The following is an 18,798-nucleotide window of genomic DNA, read 5'->3' on the forward strand; positions in this document are numbered from 1 at the left end:
AACATGTGTCCCCTCTTCTTCATGTCTCTTCTACATCAACATGTGTCCCCTCTTCTTCATGTCTCTTCTACATCAACATGTGTCCCCTCTTCTCCATGTCTCTTCTACCTCAACATGTGTCCCCTCTTCTTCATGTCTCTCCTACATCAACATGTGTCCCCTCTTCTCCATGTCTCTTCTACATCAACATGTGTCCCCTCTTCTTCATGTCTCTTCTACATCAACATGTGTCCCCTCTTCTTCATGTCTCTTCTACATCAACATGTGTCCCCTCTTCTCCATGTCTCTTCTACCGTAACCCCCCCCCACCTGGAAGAAGGAGCCTCACTCAGCTGACAGTGAGACTACAGCCGGTCACAGAGTGAGATAGTGGTGAAATTGGGCCGTAAAATGCTTCCAGAGCCTGATGGGGGACTGAGGCTCCTCCTGGTGCATGCTGGGAGAACTGCAGGAAGCTCAATAACTCAAAACCTCTTTTTTACTTATTCTTTTCCAGGTCAATATACGACTACTTCAGTCGCCCAGACGCCACTGTCGAGATCACGAGGTTACAGATTGGAAAGGTCAGACGTTTCCCTTGTGCCTCAAAATGTAACCAATCATAAGTTCCATTGAGTATTTGGGAGGAACTCCAGCCTTCGCACAGCTTGAACCCAGCACCACTCCCTCTCATTAGGATTCATATGCATTATCACGAGGCACATCTGCACATCCAAGAGAGAGGGGTGAACTGTTTTGTTGTAAGGATTTCTTTTTTCCTTTTGAAAATTAGCTTTTATTTTTAATGACTGATTTTAAATGCCATTTTCTTAATGTCTTTCGTTTTTTTGTAAAGCACTTTGAATTGCCTTGTGTTGAAAAGTGCTATATAAATAAACTTGCCTTGCCTTTGATGATTTCTAAAAGGGCTGCATTTGTGTTGTGCAATCCATTCTTAGGCACAGCTCCAAGAACCCTAACAAATATCTGAGAGACGCTTTCATCTGTTTTCCAGGATGTCAATACGCAGCTGAACTCAAAACCACAGATATGAGAAGCCGTAGGAAAGGAAATGTTCCCCGACATCCTCCAAACCACGCGATGGGATTTCTTGTTGAGACTCTGTCTGCCAGCAGAGCTCGATCCACTTGAAAAGTAAATGTCGGAGTCCGTAACGCAAACATACGACACCAGAGAGCCAGATCTATTCCTATTCACCCACTGGAGCTTGTGAAGGCCCAATAAGAGCAGCAGGCGCCATGCTGGATGATACGCTGCGATAGTCTTTGGTCGCACCAGCATTGTTTAGTCCGGTTGAATCGAACCCCGGCGCGTTTACCCGCTTGGTGCGGTTCGTTTGGGTCGGTGTGAACGCAGCCCGAGACCTCTGCAGTGAACTCAACAACCGCCTCAAAGAGGTGGTCTCGGAGCGCTCGCTAGTGAACTCTGGAGCGGTTCATCGCTGGTGTGAACGCAGTCCGCACCCAAGCATAGGAAGCGTAGTATTTACGGATGCCTTCAAAGTCTTTAGCGAAAGAGTGAAGCAGAAGGAAGTGTTGAACTGCGTCGTGTAAAGTCCGCTAGTGGAGCCTCGCAGCGGCAAAACTGTAGGTGCGCCGCGTTTGGGGGTACGGGGGGTGCTGCAGCCCCCTCAGCACCCCCCCTTCCCGCGTCCATGGCTATGCTGATAGGTGTGAGAGACGACATTTAAAAGGACTCAATTTGATGCATCAGATCAGCTCTAACAAACATGGTCAGTTGGAAGTCATTTTACCTCAATTATAACTTTATGTGGACTTTAAGTAAACACTTTTTCTTACAGGGATCTTATCTCATCCTCCGTGTGTGCAAATAAAAAACATCTGGTTTCAGCACCGGACAAGCTATCCGCGCAGAGTGTGTGAGATCCACCGGGAGCTTCAATGACACGCATGACGCAGGTGTGCGCTTACCTTCGTGGCCCTTCAGCGTGGTGATGGTGGAGTACGTCTGCGTCTCCAGCTTCAACAGCGTGATCGTACCCGAGAAGTCGCCGATGAAGGCGTGCTGCGTCTCGTGATCGTATCTGAGCGAGAGTCAGGGCTCAAACGGGTTCATACTCGGACATGCTTCACACACGGGGAGAGACTGAAGATATACTTCACTCATTACCCCCTGCATTCATATAGAAGATAGAGAACATACAATATGACATGGACCGGCTGGGAGGGGTTTGCAGTGGTCCATGAGGATTGAGATTGTTTTAGTTAAATGTGTTATTTGTGTACATAATGTAATTCTCCTTTAACAACAACTGTGTACATACAGTAGATGCATGTTGTAATTATGCGTACAATGCTTTGGCGATACCGTTTCCAGCGAATAGACACATTTTAGTTTGATAACGTCTTTATCTGTCTTTGATGCAGCAGTTATCATTAAAATAAGTCAGAACTTGAATATACTAAATGGCTGGGAAACTTCTAAACTATTCTACTCTGAAATAGTGTATATGTTTGGTTTGTAAAGCACTTTGTTTTACCTTTTGTGTATGAAAGCGCCGTGTAAATAATCCTTAGATTTGACGATTTGAAATGCTCTTAACTTTGCCCATTATTTCCCCTTTATCATATATCTGTGATGTGTGTCTTACATATTTTAAACCAACGATTAAACTGATAAATGGAATGTTTTGGGACTTTTTTGTATTCAGGGTTGGATTATTTTTAGGGTATTTTGTTATTTTTTTAATATATACTTTTATTAATCCCCGTGGGGAAATTGTTTCTCTGCATTCGACCCATCCTAGTGTTAGGAGCAGTGTGGGGAACGGTGCCTTGCTCAGGGACACCTCGGTAGCACTTGGTGTTGCCGGGACTTGAACTGGTCCCTATGGACTTCGCCACCACCGCCCGTTGGTGTTAAAAGGTGTAAACAATAGCTTTTTGCTTCTACATGTTAAAATAACAAACCCTCTCCAGTGCTGGATGTGCTGGTAAGAAATAATTTAAGTGCTTTCTGTTTTGTGTCTCCATTCTAAAGCTTTGCTCATCCGGAATCCCATTACACACATCTCCATTCTGTCTTAGGATTCTACTTTTAACTACGAATACGTTCAGCCCGATGTGAGGATACTGCAGGCAGGAGGCCCAGGCGGTGAAGTAGTGCCGCCCCAGCATGCTGCCGCTCTGCGTGCACATCCAGCTCACGCTCTTATCGTGTCCCGTGCTCACCACCCACTGACTCTCCAGGGAGAACACCATGTCGGACACGCGGTTCTGATGGGCTGCAAAACACACACACACACACACACACGGCATTATTGTAGAGCTGCAAAGATGAGAACTGTTTGTGCATACGTCATGTTTCATGCTATCAGGTCAGAAAATGCAGTTTTTTAGCCTCTCAAATACAGATTTCCTGCTTTTTTCCGTTTAACATCATTTAAAAAGAAAATATCGTGGAATGTTCCCTCGTTTCGTCGTTTAGGTTTTACTCAACTTTTTTTTGTTGAAAAGTCATTTTTAATGCTTTTTTTCCAGCTTAATTACCTTTTTATAAGTTTATACTGTACGAACACCTCTGGTGAAATCAATATGTTAATTGGTGCTCTTGCACGATCCTTTTTGGAGACAACTCGCTAATACCATATCGTTAATCAAGCCTGAGATTGTCTTCGATCACAGTAGCTCCATTTGCAACATCTCAAATATGGATATAGCCTGTTTGATCAAATAAAAGTCAATCTTTGTGGACGTTCAAAGACATCTACTTGGACTTTGAGAGACTGGCATGGACGTCTTCATGATTTTCTAGCATTTTATAGAACAAACAATTCATGGAGTTATCTAGAAAAGAATCTGCAGATTAATCCATAATAGAAAAAATCATTAATCGCAGCCTTCATTTAATGTTTAAAGGTCCCGTGGCCATTTCTACTGATCATAATTCCAGTGTTGAGGTCGACTAGAATAAATGTATATTGTGCAATGTTCCAAACTCACATTGGTTTCTCACAGCATCTCTGTATCGTGTGTGTATTCACTCTCTGTCCTACACGGCTTGTTGGAGTGTAGAGACACTACATTCTGATATCCACCGGAACATCAGCAGGAGAGGACTCTTTAAAGTAGAGACACTACATACTGATATATACCTGAACATCAGCAGGAGAGGACTCTTTAAAGTAGAGACACTACATACTGATATACACCTGAACATCAGCAGGAGAGGACTCTTTAAAGTAGAGACACTACATACTGATATACACCTGAACATCAGCAGGAGAGGACTCTTTAAAGTAGAGACACTACATACTGATATACACCTGAACATCAGCAGGAGAGGACTCTTTAAAGTAGAGACACTACATACTGATATACACCTGAACATCAGCAGGAGAGGACTCTTTAAAGTAGAGACACTACATACTGATATACACCTGAACATCAGCAGGAGAGGACTCTTTAAAGTAGAGACACTACATTCTGATATACACCTGAACATCAGCAGGAGAGGACTCTTTAAAGTAGAGACACTACATACTGATATACACCTGAACATCAGCAGGAGAGGACTCTTTAAAGTAGAGACACTACATTCTGATATACACCTGAACATCAGCAGGAGAGGACTCTTTAAAGTAGAGACACTACATACTGATATACACCTGAACATCAGCAGGAGAGGACTCTTTAAAGTAGAGACACTACATTCTGATATACACCTGAACATCAGCAGGAGAGGACTCTTTAAAGTAGAGACACTACATACTGATATACCCCTGAACATGATCTCTTTAAACCTCGAGCAGAGAACTGCAGGATATTGAAAGTAACTAACTTAGCAATATTTATTTTCCACAATAATGCAAGCTGAACTTTGCAGAAGTGAGTAAAAATGTATGCGCAAGAAATCTAAAATAATTCAACTTGGTGCAACAATTCAGCTTAAAATGTCTGTTGGGTTTGAATATTTAACTCAATGTAAACGTCAAAAACATTTAAAACAATGTCAAAGCGATTCCAAAGGGAACATTTAAATGGAAAATTGCTGCACAGTGTGACAAATAACTTCATCTGGAGACGGACCGTACCCCGTGACATGTATCTGATTAATGCTATTTTTAGGAATCCACTTGTTATGACTCCCTGTACAAAGCATCGCTTATACAGTAAGAAGAGCTAGACACTTGAGTCATTCCTTTTTTCGGCGAGAGTACAAGACAGGGAGAATAATTATAAGAGCTGAGGCAAAAATACACCCTCGGGACATTTCTGTGCTACGTGTACTTTCTACTCCACTCGGTGCTACTTTGAATTAATGAGAAAGTTCTTTGGATATCATTTCCACTCGCTTTTTTAGCTGCGTAATAACCAAACCACGACCATCTCGTAGTCCATGTTCTCCTTATTCTCGTGCTTCTTTGCTGAAGGATATGTTCTCCTGCCATTAAGTTAGACACCAACCGGCTCTTAAGAAACTTTTCAAGGGGAAACGCAACCTAAAAATATCCATCTTTTAGCACTGCCTCTGAAAAACACCGTTTCTTTGTAGATCTTATTTGCATATTAGTTTTCTGTTCTGCACAATGATTATATTAAACTAATCCTCTACTTCTTTGCATTTCAATAAAGAAAATACAGCACATGTTTCTAATGTAAACAGTATCCGATGTTTACATTTGAGTAGTAGGTCGTGTATTCTTACTTATTTCATACAGTTATTACTCAATGGATATATGACTTTTATTGTTGATCTGAAAATATTTACCGATAATTTTCTATATTAAATAATAATAAGTGTATTTCTGCTCTTGTAACCGGCTGCTTTAACACAATACGTTCATCTATCCATCCAGTGCAGTATTGCTATAGTTGAAAAATGTTCCTAAATTCTTTACTTTGTTCTTCTAATATTAATATACAACTATACCGAAACTTTAAGCTGTTTTTAAGCATTGGCTTAAGGGCTGCTAAAACTAATACAAAGTCAATACTCCCTCGTCTGCAGCGTGCGTGCGTGCGTGCGTGCGTGTGTGTGTGTGTGAATCATCTGATTAATCTTCTCAATGGAAACTATCTATTATTTACGATTGGACAACACAACAGAAAACGGGACTCTGTAAATATCAAGTCTTAAGGGTCTCAAGACTTTGAACAATTAGTTTAAGGCATTTTAATCCCAATTAATACATTATCAATACCTCTTAGCGCTTGCTGAAGATCTGAGTAAACCTATCCTAGAGTCCAAATTGCAGCGTTTAGATGTTGCGATTTATTTTTTATTTAAGTACAAAAAGCAGCAAAATCTCGTATTTGAGAAGCGGGAGCAAGAGCTGTCTTTCCGAACAGCATCATTTCCCTCATTCAGCAGGAAAACGGCTGAACATATGAATCAATTATTTTCACCTTTTTACCAAGGCTTTCCCCACTGTATAGTTAGTTTAATAGGTTTATTTTTCCGCTACTTCCCCCCCCCCCACCCCCTTAACCTGTCTGCCTTTTTTTCCCCCTACTCCCCCCCCCCCTACCCGACTTGTAAAGCGACCTTGGATTTCCTGAAAGGCGCTATAAAAATATTATATATTATTATTATTATTAATTATCACAATAAGTCTAGCATACACAGTATAAGCACACTCCTGGAACTCTGCCACATCTTGCTTGATGCTCAACGACTCGACAGTCGTCGTGTGTGTCTCTCACCGGGATATGTTTTGACGTGGCTCATCTTGTTGAAGTCTTCAGAGATGAGAAACTCCTGGAGGGCAAGAAAAACAAACGGAAAATCAAATAACTCTCCTGCACCCACGGGCGTCTGAAGGAGTCTACGTTATGATACCTCGGCCTTTTTAAAACCAGAAACTCAGGTTTTAGTTTATACACAAAACGAGAGTTTGAACAACTCCCAGTTAGAAACATCGTTAGAGAGGGAGAGAGAGACACACAGAGAGAGAGAGAGAGAGGGAGAGAGACACACAGAGAGAGAGAGAGAGAGAGAGAGAGACACACACAGAGAGAGAGAGAGAGAGAGAGAGAGAGACACACAGAGAGAGAGAGAGAGAGAGAGACACACACAGAGAGAGAGAGAGAGAGAGAGAGAGACACACACAGAGAGAGAGAGAGAGAGAGAGAGAGAGAGAGAGAGAGAGGTTGTTGTGTTTAATATTCAGGAGAATATTTCTCATTGTTCAAATGATAATAAACAAACAATAGCATGAAGCATATTTGTCCACTCTCTCATATGTTGACAAGAGTATTAAAAACTTCCTCTACGGTACATTTAGAACAGATTCATTTACGATTAATCGCGATTAAATACTTTAATCGACTGACGGCCCTAATTATTATTACTATCTGTCCAGGGCCTCAGGTCACACGCAGCCTCTTACAGAATGCTTGTTAATGTGCACCGCCTCTACATAAATGACCTGAACAGTGAGAATATGTAACCATCACATTTGAGTTCTCTCACCACAATTGCCCCGTTGTCCTGGCCGATGAAGATGCGCCGGCTGTCATGGTGGTAGGACATGCAGGAGCACGGGGCTAGAGGAGGGAGGAGGGAAAGGAGGCATGAGCCGGACAGAGAGGCGCGCTTTGCACCGAGCACATATTAGAGATGGTTCCCACAGATCTACTCACAGGAGACGGTGTGGAAGATGCTCGGCCAGTACTGACCGCTGTCTCTCTTCAGCCACACGCGGATGGTTCTGAGGGAAGATGGAGACAATGTAATTATTAAGATTAGATTTAGCTTTTCCGCCATTGCACAGGGTATAAATATTGAGACGACCAAATGCAGTTAGCATCCAAACTGAAGTGCAGGAGAAGCAGTAAAGTACAGTATAATGTGCATACCGTAGAGACGGGTTGTAAACAAAGGCAGTATAATATACCGTACTTTTCGGACTATAAAGCGCACCTGCATATCAGCCGCAGCAGCTAAATTGTCCGTCTGTCTTGCTCTCGTTCTGTCTCTCGGTTCCACTTTTACTTTGGCGCGCTACCTGTCTCACTCTTTTCCGGCCTCCAGCTTTTCCTGCTGGAGCCCGCCGCTTAAAGGTGGCGGGCGCGGACCGGTCCTAGAGCCCATAGAGTTAAAGGTGGTTAATTTTACCTGTAAATCCATAGATTTAGGAGGTTCCCTAGTGGCCGTTAGCTGTACAAAAAAAATGGGGAAAAAAGTCGCGGCTTATAGTCCGAAAAGTACGGTACACTGAATAAAAGTTAATACACTATCGAGCATTATTGACACTCGAAAAAAAGAAAGTAAATTAATCATTATCAAATGTGGACATTCTGTCGTCTATTTTGTATTGTTTTACATTATTTTGAGGGCATTTCAAGACCTTTCAGCATTTCAATACATACAGCACTTCACATCCTGGTTTCATCCCTCAGTTTGACACCTTCTATAAAACTGATCACACTCTTCCTCAATTCTAAAAACTGCAACTTGGTCATGTTTGGATGTATATTATCCTCATAGGCAGTGGTTCCCAGCCTGGGGGGCGCCAAAGATCGCAGGGGGGGGCGCCAAAGATCGCAGGGGGGTGCCAAAGATCGCAGGGGGGGGGCGCCAAAGATCGCAGGGGGGGGCCAAGATCGCAGGGGGGGGCGCCAAAGATCGCAGGGGGGGCGCCAAAGATCGCAGGGGGGGCGCCAAAGATCGCAGGGGGGGCGCCAAAGATCGCAGGGGGGGCGCCAAAGATCGCAGGGGGGGCGCCAAAGATCGCAGGGGGGGCGCCAAAGATCGCAGGGGGGGCGCCAAAGATCGCAGCGGGGGCGCCAAAGATCGCAGCGGGGGCGCCAAAGATCGCAGGGGGGGCGCCAGGCCTCAGATGATTTGAGGCAAAATATCATTTAGCTTTTTTTTTTTTTTTTTTACATATAATTGTAAGGCAATACATGATTGTCACTAAAAGCCTCGTCTCTACATTACAATAAAATATAAAAAAGAATTGATTAATTAATCAATTAAATTCAAGTTAGTAGCTAAAAGGCATAAAAAGACAGAAATGTATAATTCTTTCTTTAATAGAAATGTTTCTTCGGCCCGTTAAGTGTCCAAACCAGGCTTTTCTGGATAAGCGCATTTTTAAAGCATAGTATTGTCCATGCCGGTTTCAGTTGGATTATTTGTCAGTTGCTCCGATCAGATCGGTCTCCTCCATTTTGATTATTTACGACTTTTGAATCCACGTAAACACATCGGAAAAATCCGGTTTACTTTGAGCATGTGTTTTAAACAGTTTAATCCCTTTGTGAATTGTTTCCACTTCCGCGCCATCCTTTCATTTCTTCATACAGCGGGAATCCAGATGAATTAATCCTGAGTCCAATAACCATCAAAGTCACTCCAATAGTGCTCCTTGATTACGCTTTCATCCTCCTTCAACAACATACTTCACATTCACCCAGTTTGTGACAGTAGTTGTAGCATTTTGAGACTTTAAAAATCAATCCTGAAGCCTTGCATCTCTAGTTTGACGATGGATTAAATAACCTAATTGATCACAGACCAACATTGTGACTCAGAGCTGCTTTGGTGAAGGACAGCCCGAGTAAAAACACATGTCTCTTTTCCCAGGAAACACTCGAGTGAACCGAGCCAGGATTCTGAGACGGGGCTTAATCCTCGTCTGGAAAATCAGCTGTGACTCTCTTCAGACACGATGCTTCATTCTGTTCACAACACGGACACGTCTACTTACTGTGTGTTTAAATGTTCCATGTTGGTGCAAAATGATTCTTGGTCAGTTATGAAAGTCATGAACACAAGCTTTGTAAACGTTACAGTCATAGTACCTGTTAGGGAATCATTTGCTTAGGTATTCAACCTTCGACCCAGTCTCCTTTCTCAAGGCCTATGTCTAAGGCCTTGGGTATTGCTGCTATCTCTCTTAAGGGGGAGGAGCTTGGGTATTGCTGCTATCTCTCTTAAGGGGGAGGAGCTTGGGTATTGCTGCTATCTCTATTAAGGGGGAGGAGCTTGGGTATTGCTGCTATCTCTCTTAAGGGGGAGGAGCTTGGGTATTGCTGCTATCTCTCTTAAGGGGGAGGAGCTTGGGTATTGCTATCTCTCTTAAGGGGGAGGAGCTTGGGTATTGCTATCTCTCTTAAGGGGGAGGAGCTTGGGTATTGCTATCTCTCTTAAGGGGGAGGAGCTTGGGTATTGCTATCTCTCTTAAGGGGGAGGAGCTTGGGTATTGCTGCTATCTCTCTTAAGGAGGGGCAGCTTGGGCGCATTGTTGTTGCCAGTCTGTGACCGAGCACAAGCCGCGAAGTTTACTGTTCAGGGACGTTGGTTCCCTGGCGCACATTCTTTCCTGTGGACGAGAGCTCTATAGATTCAGGGTCCATCATGTTTAGTCTCACTGATAAAGAATGTTGATTATTACACTCTGAACTAGTTAAAACCTCAAGCTGCAGAAAGAGTTCTTCAGAATTGGTTTGGCAACCGCTGTGTCAACTCGTGAAACACCACCTGTCTTGTCAATTCTCCGGCCGTAACTCCAAATAAACCGTCGGTGTTTGCCATCAAAGCTCCAGCTCTCCTCGTGTCTCTGAGTTGCAGTCGAATAGTCCAAAAATCAGCTCCTATCGTCTATCCCTTGACCTCTGTGTGAAACGTCACGGGGTTAAGGGATAGTGGACAGGAGAATTCAAAAGGACTTAGGAGAAGAGACTGCGGTACTTCAGAGCAACCTTATTGTGCCAAGGACCGGCAGATACATTCAAAAAAAATTGCGGACCGGTTGTCAATTTTAACTGATTTTAATATTTACTTAGTTGCAGGTGGCAACAGAGGCTAATTATTTAACAGCCTGAAGAAATACCAATATGCATCCAAAACATATTAACGTTTAAAACAAATTAGGACCACTGTACACATATTGATGTAACTGAAATGTCAGTTAGACACCTGGGCTTGTTTGCCAGCCATAATAACGTGATAACGGGGCGTTCGTTCCGGTGCACTCCGACAGCACTACATCGAGATTAAGATTAAACTAACTTCTTTTGGGAACACCCGCCTATGGAGTTGGCCAGATGTGTGTAAATTACTGTTCATGGTCATTTGAAAACAAATGCCGTTGTTGGACACACACAATGCGCCTTTGTGACCGGACATTTCCTTCATACAACGAGTAATAGGGGGAATAATCGGGCCGTTCGATGTGTGTGTGTGTGTGTGTGTGTGTGTGTAGAGGTGTGTGTGTGTGTGTGTGTGTGTGTGTGTGTGTGTGTGTGTGTGTGTGTGTGTGTGTGTGTGTGTGTGTGTGTGTGTGTGTGTGTTGAAACGTAGCAGCTTGCAGTAGGGCTGTACCCGAATATTCGACTATTCGAATATTCGTTCGTTGGCCAACTATTCGGGTTTCAATTTCATTATTCGGATATTCGTTTTTTCATTTTTTTTCAATTTTTTTTAATATTTTTTTCTAAATGTATGCTATTAATAAAGGCGAATTGCCATATTATTATACTATATTTATACTTTTTAATTGCACTGTTAAAATGCGGAAATATATACAATCTCAGCCTGTGCTCCTGACATCGCGTTCACTGTTCACAGTCACGAACGCAAACGGCACGCTTCACCTCGCTTCACCTCGTTTCACCCATAAAATGCCGAAGACTACAGCTGTGTGGGACCATTTTAAATTGGACGACGGTAAAAAGAAGGCAGTGTGCCAAATATGTGATAAGAAACTGGCCTACCACGGTGGCACAACAACTCTGAAAAGTCACCTGGATGCTGTAAGTAGTAGCCTAGCTTAGCAGCTGTTGTGAAGTTGCCATGATGAAGCTGCTTTATCCGCCGTTTAAACAGTAACGTTAAACATGATAAAAACGTGCACTTACTTTGCTTGGAAAATTGTTGCAAGCAAGAAACCGAATTGTTTTTTATATTAGTTTTTTAATTTTATCAGAATAGTGAAAATAATAGTAATGTGGGAACATCTGGGGCTAAGGCAATTATTGGCATAAAGTTGAGTAGCTCAGCCTAATAATAAATTGTGTCCATAGGTGCATCCCCACGCATCCCAGCCATCAACAATACAGCAGACCCTACAGTTCCAAAAACCGATAACGGAGAAAAGAAAGATAGAGATAACAGATGCCATAGTAGATTTCATCGCTATGGATATGTTATAGCTCAATCGCGCTACCTCCCTTGTGCTATTTGTTACAGTTTGTTTTCTTATAAAGCCAAGCCATTCATTTATTTGTATTTAAATTGTTCGTTTATTAAAATGTAATATTATTATATTTATTACAGTTCGTTCATTTATTTTTCGTTCTTCATTTATTTAAATAGTTTACTGTATCGGTAACAAGTATGACACTGTTAGGCCTACTGTTATACGGCTATGTTATTGTAACATAAATATGTGTTTTGTATCTTTGTTTGACTGTTCAGGTTGTAAAATGTTATAGACGGAATGTGGAACCAGATTTGGTCCCCGGGTGCTGCGCTGGGTTAAATGCAGAGGACACATTTAGTTTTAATGTTTGCGAGTACTGAGACAATAAATACATATACATCGTAATAGTATGCTCTTTCTGCGCTTCTGCTTAACAGCGTGTTGTCAGGTGTCTCGGATTCGGAGCGTGTTATGAAACCTTTTGAAAAAGAAAAAAAAAGTGAAAAAAATGTTTATTAAAAAAAAATACTAATCTCTCCGCACCGAATATTCGCTGCTGATTACTACCGAATATCCGGAGCCCGAAAAATGGTATTCGGGACAGCACTAGCTTGCAGTGGGGAACACAGTGAAGGCGGTGTGTACGCTCTGGTGCTGCACTTCTCAGAGGCTGCCTCCTGATGCTGCAGCCATTTCTTGAAGTGAAGGAGGTTTTACAAATAATAAAAAGTAGCTCTACACCCCTGGCCGCAATGTCCTTAAAATGAAGTCCGAGTTCGAAAATATATCTCAAATAATGTATGCACTGCCATTTCCCCACATAAACATAACAGTCTGCGATGAAACGGAGTGCGCTTAAGACCTTCCTTTTTGATAAAGCTTATAGTTAGGGCTGATTAGATTCAGCCCCTAGTTTTGCTGATATAGGCTTAGTTTGTCGGGGGACATCTTCCTTCTTCCTTCTCTCTGTGTCTGTACCTGTGTACTCTCATGTTCCCATTAACCCAGCTTCCCCACATGTCTTTCTTTTTGGTGTCTATATACGCCGGGATCCGGAGTCATGGATGATCCTGCGGTCCTGAGCTCTGGATCTGAGTCGTGGCTGTGGTCCTGGATCATCGGTCCTGGATGGATATCCACGTGGATTCATCTTCCTATTATACACACATGCATTTCCAAACATTTGGACTACCTATGTTGCAAATGTATTATCTTTTCAATTTACACACGGCATCTATTGCACGTCTGTCCGTCCTGGGAGAGGGATCCCTCCTCTGTTGCTCTCCCTGAGGTTTCTCCCATGTTCCCTTTAAACTGGGTTTTCTTCGGAAGTTTTTCCTTGTACGATGTGAGGGTCTAAGGACAGAGGGTCTGAGGACAGAGGGTCTGAGGACAGAGGGTCTAAGGACAGAGGGTCTGAGGACAGAGGGTCTGAGGACAGAGGGTCTGAGGACAGAGGGTCTAAGGACAGAGGGTCTGAAGACAGAGGGTCTAAGGACAGAGGGTCTAAGGACAGAGGGTCTAAGGACAGAGGGTGTCGTATTGTCATACTGATATTCTGTACACACTGTGAAGAGCACTGAGACAAATGTAACATTTGTGATATTGGGCTATATAAATAAACATTGATTGATTGATTGATTGTCTCCCGTGTGCTCCACTTCCTATTGGCGCACCGGTAACTTTCTCTGCGCACGAGAGGCTGAGACCTTATGCTAACCAATTTTGATTTATTTTGTATGTAATAATATGACTGGTAGAGGCGCGAGAATTAAAAAAAAAATTGACCGGGGGTTGGGAACCCCGGCTTTAGAGAATCCGACTGCACTTTCACTATCCGACGGCCTATATCGATGTTCGGAAAGTGGCGCTGTACTGAGAGTGGAGGTGTCCTGACACATTAGCGCCTGCGGGCTCCATGGACCTGTCAGCTGCGGACTGCGCAAAATGCGTACATGAAGCGCTACGTCATGAACGCAAGAAATCATACCCTCGTGGGGGCGCGCTCATGTGATTGGCTTAGAATGGAGGAGACATCTGATTGGCTATAGATAGAAAAAATTACAAGTACGAATCGGCTGACGAAGGGGAGTCTCAAAAAACCCACACACGAATGCACAGCGATCCGTGCACAGGAAGCGGGTTGTGTTGCAGGTGCAGAGGTTTTAAACGGAAAACAAATATGTGAGGATCAAAAATACATATGTAAAACTTTTTTCTGTGTTTGGATTTTATTTACATGCATATGAAACGGAACACATTGTGTGCAGGTGTGTATTATGAGACCTGGGCCCGTAAGAAAATGCTGTGTTCAGCCTCTCAAGGTGGAGACGTCCCTCTTGTCTCTGGTTTATATCACATAAAGGTGAATATGTTCAGTGGAAGAAACTTTCGTGGACATTTTCATTATTTTATACCAAGTCGAGAAAATGATCAGTAGATAAAATAATAATGAAAATAGTTAAACGCAGAGTTTTTCAGCATCACATCCTAAAAGTAATATACGAAACTTTGTGCTCCACGTCTTTCTAGGTCAAGTGTACAGCATATGAAACTTCAGTCAACTTTTAGGGAATCAGGTTTAAAGTTTTACTTTCTATTCATTCACACACACACACACACACACACACACACACACACACACACACACACACACACACACACACACACACACACACACACACACACACACACACACACACACACACACACACACACACACACACACACACACACACACACACACACACACACACACACACACACAGCCCCACAACTTCCCCTTTAAACCCAATCTGATCACATAGCTCAAGTTTCTTTTATCTTTGAATGAGGATGTAGCTTGTTCACTCTTCTAAAGCATGCTTTCAGTTTAACGTAGGATACATTCTAGCTAGAGAAAGTGGAAAGTCTGTTAAAGTCTAATTGTACCACTGCCTCCTCATGGTATTGATTTATTGATTTGTAATCACTCTTGCATGCCATAATACACTTTTTTTTATTGCACCCAGATTACAAAGATGTTATGTTTATGGGGGGGGGGGGGGGTGAATCATGCGTAGCTTATATGCAAAGCATTATGAAGCAATGTGTCAATAAGACAAATGAACAAACTAAAGATACCCTAGTTGGTTATAACTGCTTTTATCAAATCAAAATAAAATAATAACTGTATCACTCAATGTTAAGCTAAACAAGTGTAATTAAAAACGAATTAAACATCTATAGATTACGAGATGCACTTGAACAGAGGTGGTAGAAGAACTCAGATCTTGTACTTGAGTAAAAGTACTCAGATCTTGTACTTGAGTAAACGTACTCAGATCTTGTACTTGAGTAAAAGTACTCAGATCTTGTACTTGAGTAAAAGTACGCAGATCTTGTACTTGAGTAAAAGTAGAAGTACTCAGATCTTGTACTTGAGTAAAAGTAGAAGTACTCAGATCTTGTACTTGAGTAAAAGTAGAAGTACTCAGATCTTGTACTTGAGTAAAAGTAGAAGTACTCAGATCTTGTACTTGAGTAAAAGTACGCAGATATTGTACTTGAGTAACAGTAGAAGTACCAGAGTGTAGGAATACTCTGTTACAGTAAAAGTCCTGCATTCAAAATGTTCCTCAAGTGAAAGTAGAAAAGTATTCTCATCAAAATATAGTGAAAGTAGCGACAGTAAAAGTAGTCGTTGTGCAGATTGGTCCATTTCAGAATAATATATATGATATGTTTTATAATGATTGATCATGAAAGTGTTCTCAAAGCTGGTGAAGGTGCAGCTAGTCTGAAGGACTTTGTAGACTGCAGGGTAGCTGGTGGATTTACTCCAGGTGGAACTAAAGTCTGATTTAACACTTGATTATATTTACCATCATTCATCCAGATCTGTGAAGTAACTAAAGGTATTAAATACATGTAGTGGAGGAAAAGTACACCATTTACCTCTGAACTATAGTGGAGTAGAAGTACAAAGTAGCATACAATGGTAATAGAATTCCCTAAGAATTGTAATTAACTACAGTATTTGAGTAAATGTACTTAAATACTTTACACCATTGCACATGAAGGCAACAGTTTGATAAGGTAATGTTTACTATCAGCATTAGCTAGCTAGCCATATCAAAATAGACTAAAATAATATTGTAAATAAAGCAATATTGAGTCGTTAGCGACAGAAAATCTTATGTAATATCCCCCTTTTTGTGGTTGTGTGTATGATCGCGGATATATATGGAAACAAGTGAATTCATTCATGGGTATTTATCCCTACGCCCTCCAGCAAATAGACGGAGCCCGGTGCTAGCTACTTCCAGCTTTAGCCGTTAGCCCTCACCTGTCCTCGCTGACCGTGATAACTCCATCCTCTTTGGGGATCAAAACGGCCGAGTTCACAGTGTCCGAGTGGCCCTCGATTTTGTTCAGAAGAACCGGTCTGGCAGTCTGAGGTCTCGAATGAATCTCGGCAGCCATGGTTTTTATCCAGCAGTGTTTTCCTTCAGCTTGTTTTCTCCACAGTGAAGGAGGATCAGCTGACACCCGGAGCCGCTGTCAGCACTACCGTAAAGACTGTAGGATTACCGTAGTGACTGGAAGGGTTACCGTAGTGACTAGACATTACCGTAATGATGACTGTACGATTACCGTAGTGACTGCAAACCAGGGTTACCGTAGTGACTGGAGGGGTTACCGTAGTGCAGGGGTGTCAAACTCAAGGCCCGTGGTCCAAATCCGGCCCGCGACTTCATTTTATGTGGCCCGCAAGAGCTTGCAAAGAATATAATAGCCTACGTTCATTATTATACAGTTACTGTCGCTTTACAGTAGCATGTTGCCCATAAACTACATGTCCCACAATGCATCTCATTTTGTGACACTGAAGAGTCTTGCAATTATTTGCCCTAGACTTCTGCTTTTAGACGTAGTTAAAGGTGGGGTGGGTAAGTTTGAGAAACCGGCTCGAGATACACTTTTTGTTATATTCCATGGAATGCTCTTAACATCCCGATAGCAATGAATATCTGAAGTGCTTTGACAAAAAATCCATAATAACATTTCATCTCTGGAAGCCGTAGCGCTGTAAAAAGCACGACCAATCATCTGAGCCAGCCCGGCTAAAGTAACTGGATGGCCTACCTGCCTGTCAGCCTTCCATCTGGGCACAAACTTATCTCGTGCCCTCATTGGTCATGTGCGCGTTCGTGTGTGTTGGAGGAGGGGCTCTGTAAGGAAGTGGCAGATTTGTTCCGGCTGTGTATTTTCAAATTCTAGCGATCTCAAGCTGGTTTCTCCAAAATTACATACCCCACCTTTAATTATGAAGTTATTACCCTATCCCATAATAATCCAATGCAGAGGCAATAATGTAATATCATACATTATTTTATATGTATTATCTATTTATATATGTATATTTATAGTCTTAAAGTCAGGGCCCTCCCTGGCCAACTTGAGGGCCCCACGCAAAGTTATATGATTAGCCCCTCTGTTTCGCGAGCGTCGAAATCGTGCCGCACCACACTAATTGCGCCGCATTAGTGTGCCGCAAGGTGAGGCCCCACGCAGTCTGCGTGATGGGCCTGCCCTGTAGGGAGGGATGGCCCTGCCCGGCCTCTTAAAGTTACAACCGGCCCTTTGAGTGCAACCATAATGCTGATGTGGCCTGAGATTAAATTGAGTTTGACACCCCGTAGTGACTAGACATTACCGTAAAGACTACGAGCAGTAGCCTACCGTAGATTGAAGCAAGCAAGCAGTGTAGGAAAGTAAATAATGAGTTACTCAAATATTGTCCATTAATACAATTTGAAGGTGCTTTAGGTAAGAACTTTATGATACCTCTTTTACTCCACAACAATTTAGAACCTGTTTACTCCATTACTTTTATTAGACAACATTAGTTAGTTTACAGATTTATATCTAATAATGTAATGACCACCACTACCATTAGCAAGAATTCCATAGAAATGAAGCTCAGTGCAAGTTCAACCAGGAAGACCTTCTTTACTCATTCATTTACTATGTCTATGTTACTACTCTCTCTCATCTCTAAGTGATCGGGGGCGTCACTCCCCAGTTTAACCAATCACTTCGCTCTATTCTCACAAGCCTATCATAGCGCTCCGCTAAACCTTTTGAATCTGCTCTCCCCCCTCTGACACCTGTCATTTCAGGTGAATCGACGGAACCCTCCTCCCCCCCTTATCACCTCCTGTCCCTCTGAGGCTGCGGCCACACGAGGACGAAAACGGCTAAACGCATAGGATTAACGCAAACGCAATCGCAAACAAGCTTCCGTCCACACACAATAGTTATCCGGATAGTGTCTGTCCACACGAGACCGCTCCGTTTAGCTCCAACCGCTGGAGAAGCTGCAGTACATATGCAGGAGCCTGTAGGTGGCGCTGTAACTTCCTCCACAAAAGCAGCGAAGAAGCATGGTTGTCATGGTTGCCCTTCTGTTTATTCTCCGCGGTGGGGGCCGAGGGAACCGGGCAGAGTTTTTCGCCAGTCAACGTGTATTAAAGTTGAAATCTTCCGGACAAAATGATAAAAGTGCCGGTCAAAGGTCTTCTTTGTTATTTATTGAGCTTTAAGGCGGGGGTGAGCAGCAGAGGTGGGGAGAGGCGGGGCTATTGCCTCATCATTATCAGAAAATGATCGTATAGGGCAGGGGGGTCAAACTCAATTTCATC

General features: G+C 42.7%; 1 protein-coding gene across 1 annotated transcript; it reads right to left on the bottom strand.

Moving 5' to 3' along the window:
* Positions 1-1,415: 1,415 nt before the first annotated feature.
* Positions 1,416-16,653, bottom strand: LOC117457072 (WD repeat and FYVE domain-containing protein 1-like). The gene is made up of 7 exons (XM_071205179.1): positions 16,440-16,653; positions 7,605-7,672; positions 7,435-7,508; positions 6,666-6,720; positions 3,094-3,244; positions 1,932-2,044; positions 1,416-1,504 (listed from the first exon to the last, which is right to left on the bottom strand). The coding sequence occupies exons 1-7, from the start codon at positions 16,574-16,576 to the stop codon at positions 1,416-1,418; spliced, it is 687 nt and encodes a 228-aa protein (XP_071061280.1). The 5' UTR covers positions 16,577-16,653.
* Positions 16,654-18,798: the final 2,145 nt, after the last annotated feature.

This window comes from Pseudochaenichthys georgianus, chromosome 13 (assembly GCF_902827115.2).
Source record: "Pseudochaenichthys georgianus chromosome 13, fPseGeo1.2, whole genome shotgun sequence".
Classification (NCBI taxonomy): domain Eukaryota; kingdom Metazoa; phylum Chordata; class Actinopteri; order Perciformes; family Channichthyidae; genus Pseudochaenichthys; species Pseudochaenichthys georgianus.

Bases quoted from the DNA above. Each gene is read 5' to 3' on its own strand.
- LOC117457072 (XM_071205179.1), bottom strand. From the start codon at position 16,576: ATGGCTGCCGAGATTCATTCGAGACCTCAGACTGCCAGACCGGTTCTT. The intron at 7,509-7,604 runs GTGAGTAGATCT...TCCCTCCTCTAG, and splicing joins CATCTTCCACACCGTCTCCT to CCCCGTGCTCCTGCATGTCC. The intron at 3,245-6,665 runs GTGAGAGACACA...TGTGTTTTGCAG, and splicing joins CCACGTCAAAACATATCCCG to CCCATCAGAACCGCGTGTCC.